Source organism: Coptis chinensis, chromosome 3, assembly GCF_015680905.1.
Source record: "Coptis chinensis isolate HL-2020 chromosome 3, ASM1568090v1, whole genome shotgun sequence".
NCBI lineage: Eukaryota > Viridiplantae > Streptophyta > Magnoliopsida > Ranunculales > Ranunculaceae > Coptis > Coptis chinensis.
In genome coordinates, this window is record NC_141458.1 from 7,757,984 (window position 1) to 7,763,674 (window position 5,691).

At 37.5% G+C, this 5,691-nt stretch overlaps 2 protein-coding genes across 2 annotated transcripts; one reads left to right on the forward strand and one right to left on the reverse strand.

The window, feature by feature from the left end:
- LOC147507671 (uncharacterized) lies at positions 1–405 on the forward strand. Its single transcript, XM_086596376.1, has one exon. The coding sequence runs from the start codon at positions 1–3 to the stop codon at positions 403–405; it is 405 nt and encodes a 134-aa protein (XP_086452502.1).
- A 1,200-nt stretch (positions 406–1,605) lies between these two features.
- Positions 1,606–2,786, reverse strand: LOC147507672 (uncharacterized). The gene is made up of 4 exons (XM_086596377.1): positions 2,517–2,786; positions 2,218–2,459; positions 2,055–2,139; positions 1,606–1,962 (listed from the first exon to the last, which is right to left on the reverse strand). The coding sequence occupies exons 1-4, from the start codon at positions 2,784–2,786 to the stop codon at positions 1,606–1,608; spliced, it is 954 nt and encodes a 317-aa protein (XP_086452503.1).
- Positions 2,787–5,691: the final 2,905 nt, after the last annotated feature.

Sequence of the window (5,691 nt, forward strand, 5' to 3'; positions counted from 1 at the left end):
ATGCTTTCAGAGCATCAATCATCTCCAGAGCATCTTCTTTATTGGAATAGTTGGTATGAACTAAAGAAGAGATTTGACAAGAATGAAACAATTGACAAAAAAATGCAAGAAGAAATCAGCAAAGAGAGGGAACATTGGCGACAAATGTTACTACGAATACTTGCTTTAGTGAAAACACTTGCTAAAGGTAATTTGGTTTTTCGTGGGAAGAATGAGAAGATTTATGATGAGAATAATGGGATTTTTTTAAGTTTAATTGAAATGATTGCTGAATTTGATCCAGTACTGAAAGAGCACATTCGGCGCATTCAAAGTAAAGAAATCCATTATCATTATCTTAGTCACAAGATTCAAAATGAGTTGATAGAGTTGTTAGCAAGTGTGGTGAAGAAAGCTATTGTCTAGAAAATCAAGAAAGCCAGGTACTTTTCAGTAATACTTGATTGTACATCGGATATTAGTCATGAAGAGCAAATGTCACTTGTGATTCGATTTGTAGATGTTACATCAAGTTGCCCAAAGGTTGAAGAGTTCTTTTTAGGATTTTTGAAGGTGGATGACACATCAGGAATGGGGCTCTTTGATACACTCAAAAATGTTTTGAATGCTCTTGACCTTGATATTGGTGATATAAGAAGGCAAGGTTATGACAATAGATCTAATATGAAAGGAAAATACAAAAGGAGTCCAAAGTAGACTACTTGAAATAAGCCCTAGAGCCTTATACACCCCATGTGACTGTCATAGTCTGAATCTTGCTATTTGTGATATGGCTAGCTCTTGTTTAAGAGCTATATCTTTTTTTGGAGTGGTTCAATGAATCTATTCATTATTTTTGTCTTCCACAATGAGGTGGAAAGTGTTTAAAGATCATGTGAAAGATGTGAAGCCCAAGTCAGGTCTCTCGCTAAAGTCGTTGTCAACAACACGCTGGGAGAGTCGCGTAGACAGTGTTCATGCAGTTATACATCAAGCTCCGAAAATAAGAGATGCGTTGGTTTACTTGGCTGAAAATAGTGACGATCCTAAAACAAAAAGTGAAGCTGAGTCACTAGCGATACATGAAATTGAGAGTTTTGAGTTTTTGCTTTCCATGGTAATTTGGCATTATTTACTTTTTGCTGTTAACTCTGTTAGCAAAAACTTTCAAACTGAAGACATGCAGATTGATGTGGCCATACATGAAATGAAAAGACTTATTTCTATTTTTGAGAAGTATAGAGAAACCAGATTCGAAGAAGCCATGACAGAAGCTAAGGATATTGCAACTATGATGGAAATTCATGCAATTTTTAGTGTAGACTGGCTGGGCTGTGGGGGACCCTATGAATTTCCAAATAGTAGCTCTTCCATTGAAGACATGGATTCATATTCAACATTGGTTTTGCCCCTACCCCTGCCCCTGCCCCTGCCCCTTCCTCCTTTCCTTCTTACAGGTCCTTGGCTCCCATCCACCTCTGCATGAACTTGGTTCCCTTCCACACTTGTAGTTCCTTGGCTTCCAGGTACACTTGGAGGGACTTGGCTTCCATCCACACTTGGAGGTACTTGGCTTCCCTCCTCAGCAGTTCTTCCCTTTCCCCTACCCTTTCCCCTACCTCTACTTCATTTTCCCCTTGCAGGCAGTTCACTTTCAGGAACTTGACTCCCATCAGCAACATTGATTGGTCTGGTTAGAAAAGGGTTTGGTAGTGGCTTTGTTCTAGGTCTCCCAGGCCTTCCTTTTCCTCTATGAGAGCCACTGGCAGCTGTAGTTGCATTACCTTGTGCATTGGCTTCTGCATTGGCATTGTCTCCCACTGCACCTCCTTGACAACCTCTGGCATTATGCCCATAAGCTTGGCACCTTGAACATCTTATTGTATTTCCCCTTGATTCATCTTCACCTCTTTTTCTGTTCACTCTTGGCCTCCCAGGCTGCCTTTTTCTGATTGGTGGAAAGATAAACTCAAATTCAGTTGGCTAATAAAAAAAAAAATATAATATTAAGGCTAACTTTGAAGATTCACATATTAAAGCCTATTGAAAATTAGGGATAAGTGTCTCACTGTTACCCACTCATCTTCATGCAAGTAAGGTGTGATGTGACCCCCACAAGTTCTTTTATAAGCTGCTCCAGTAAAGTAAGGGCTGCAATACCTATAACAACAATGTATGGATTATTAATATGTATCATCATTAATAAAGGGCAAGACAATATGTACTACTCACACTTACTCATGCCATTGAAATCTTCTAGGCTTGATGACTGTTACAACATGAAGACAAGGAATCCCAGTGAGTTGCCATTCACCACAATCACATGTGTGCAACTTTAAGTCCACATTCCACCATTTACCATATACATGATTCACTAAATACTTTCCCTGGAGTTGAGAACCACTGGCACTCATGTTTTCAATCTTGTTACATATGTCATCTATGATTGCTTTAACCCTTAGCACCAACTCATTATCACCCTATAACTCACATTTTTCATTTCTATCATACAACAATTTCATTTGTAACACCATCACCATTGACACCATCTTCACAATGGGCTTGTCCCTAGCATCCAGTATGTAGCTATTCCAAGCTTCAGAAAAATTGTTTGACACCTGCTCACACTTGGACACATGATCAAAGTGTGATCTTGCCCACAGCCTAGGGTCTTCACCCATTAGATACTCCTTAGCTCCACTATCAAGTTTTTCCAGGTTTTGCATCAACTTGTCAAACTCTGTTTGTGCAAATGTTTTGGCAGCACACCAAGCTTCATAGTCAACTCCTCTATGCTTTATCTTCATGTTCTGGACCATATGCCTAAAACAGAACCTCGATCTGGTTGTAGTCGGGGAAAACAGTCTCCACTGCCTTACATAATTCTTTCTGCCTATCAGAAATTATAGTCAACTTGTCATGATGCTTGTTCAAGTGTGGTGTCATCTTATCCAAAAAATCAGTCCATGACTCTGTGTTTTCTGCAATACAAATATAGAAGGCAATCAAAACATTTCATTATTACCATCCAAAGTAATGATGGATAGACACACACCTCCATGTTTCCCCTTCAAGAAACAACCATCTAGTCCTATCATAGACCTACACGTTTTTACAAATCCATCTAGAGCAACCTTGAAAGAAACACACAGAGTTGTAAAACTATGGAAATTCTCATGCCTAGAATGTATTGCAACACTTCCAGGGTTAGAAGCAACAAGTTGCCTACACAACTCAGGCAATTTTGCATATGAAAGATCATAACTTCCATGTATTTTCTCCATTGCTATGGTCCTTGCATGACAAGCCTGCTAATACTTAATCCTTACCTGAAATTTATGCATCATTTCTTCTTTGATGTCATTAGGAGTAAAACTCCTATGATGCAGCCTCATTTCTATCTCAATTCGACTTGCTATCCAATGGGCATTTGCCATTGGATTCCTATCTTCTACATCACCAACACATGTATGTATATCATTCATGCTTCTACACTTCATTATATGACCATTTGTCATCACCCTGACATAACACCTCCATTTACAATCCTGCAACTTGCATTTCCACTCCATTTTATCACTGTCATTTCTTGTTTGCTTCAATATGAACTTATTACTAATAGCATAAAGTCTAATGTAATCTCTTAATTCATACCTGTCTGTCCAAGTCTGACCAACCTCCAAAATCAATGGTTTTGCACCCCTAGTAACACCTTCATCAGTTGGTATGTTGAATGTTTTGTTTACAATATCAATAACTCTACCAGCATTGCTTACATCTTCATAGTGCTCATGCTTATGCTCTTCAACAACATAGGCATCAAATTCAATATCACTATCACCTTCGAAGGGATGTATTTCTCATCTGATGATTCACAACTGTGGTATTCCTCTTCTGCATCAATCTGATTCACATCAACTTGTGGTCTTTCTGGCCTTGCTGGTTTATCAAACAGATCTAGTAAGTATATATCATAACCTATTTCTTGTATGCGATAAAAATAAAAAATAAAATGTAAATTGTAAAATAATATATAATATACCATTGTCTGTTGTTCACATTATCAGCTTGAGCAACATTTTGTTCCACTCCAAAGTTCAAAAAGTCAAAGTTTAAAGTGCCATCAAACTCACCATGGCTTGTTTTATCTGCTAAAATCAATGAAACATTTTTCAGAAATATGAAGACATCTCAAGAAAAAATATAATAAAGAACAAAATGTACCTGCAACTTGAGAACAATATCTTTGGGAGTGAGAACTTTTCTTACTATTCCTCTTCCTTTAGGTAGAGCTTTGAGACTTTTCTGCATCTCCTTCAAAACAATTTTCTTAACTTCCCACACCCAACTGGTCCCCTCCATGCGCAATATTGCTTAAAGTATCAGGCCCTAAAGTATTGGACCCAGACCCAAGCCCATCACCAACAGTATTATATTCCAACAATTTTTTACCCTTGAAAGAACCACTTGTCAAGTCCATCATCCTATCAACTTCTTCAACTGTTGACCATTCATCAAGATCAAAATCTTGTCCTTTCTTGCATAGGTATGCCTTCAACATATATGACATCATCATCACTTTTTCTTCCTTCTTCATAGTCTATGGGTGGATCTTGACTAGAATTATCCTCATCATCAAGATTTTCTCGGTTCTTCCATTTCAATAACTTTGACATACAAATGGTTATACCCTCTCCTATCTCTACTTACATGACCTCACATATAAAACAAATCAGTATCAGACACAATTTGTCTTATGTTTTCTCCATCAGCCCAACTAATCTCAAGTATAGGGTTTGGGGGACAATCAATTTTACATGTGATCCAAGCAACCAATTCGACCATATTTGCTACATCACCATCAATCATGTCTGTATTAACTGTGTTCTCACCCACATACACATTACGCCTAACACCATCCCTAGTTGCTTCTCTCCATTATTCATTAAAATGTATATTTAAAACCCTATACCCTCTAACAGACATTTTTCTGAAACGGGAAACACAGTATTACAAATCAAATATTTTTCTGATCATACAATCATCATTACAAAAGAAACATGAATATAAACTTCCAAACTACAAAACAACCCAAACAAGAAGTTAATAAATGTGCAAAACAACCTGACGAACATAAATGTGCAATTTTTTTTAAAATTTCATACGAAAAAGTGAATAGTGAGAGTGAACTTACCAGTGAAATAAGTGAAGTGAGAACGAAAGAGAAAGACGGAGAAATGGCCACAATCGAACGAGAAGAAGATCAACAGTGTTAGAGAGTGTCAGTGAGAGAGAAAATGATCGGATATAATTAGGGCACAATTTAGGGGGTTTTACACAAGTCGTGTTTATTCCTGCTATCTAATAGGGGTAAAATGGCCAATATAAAAAATATCATCTGATGGTAGTCACAAAACAGACGGAGTTGGGTCAGCTGATGGTAATCTGTAATGATTCTCAAAATGAGAGGTTATCACAAAAGTTGGGTCAACTTTTGGGGGATTAAGTAAAAATACCCTTGTTTTAATACTCAAAAACTCATTAATAAACTACACCGGACAAATATGCTAAAAAAACTTGAAAAATGAAGGCATGATGCAACTGATGTGTTGCTAGGGGCATTTCTATAAAACGGAGAGATATGCTGAATAGACCTCGCCACTTCGCCAGCTAAAATAATCTAAACCAAACATAATTTCCTTTGGTAAGATT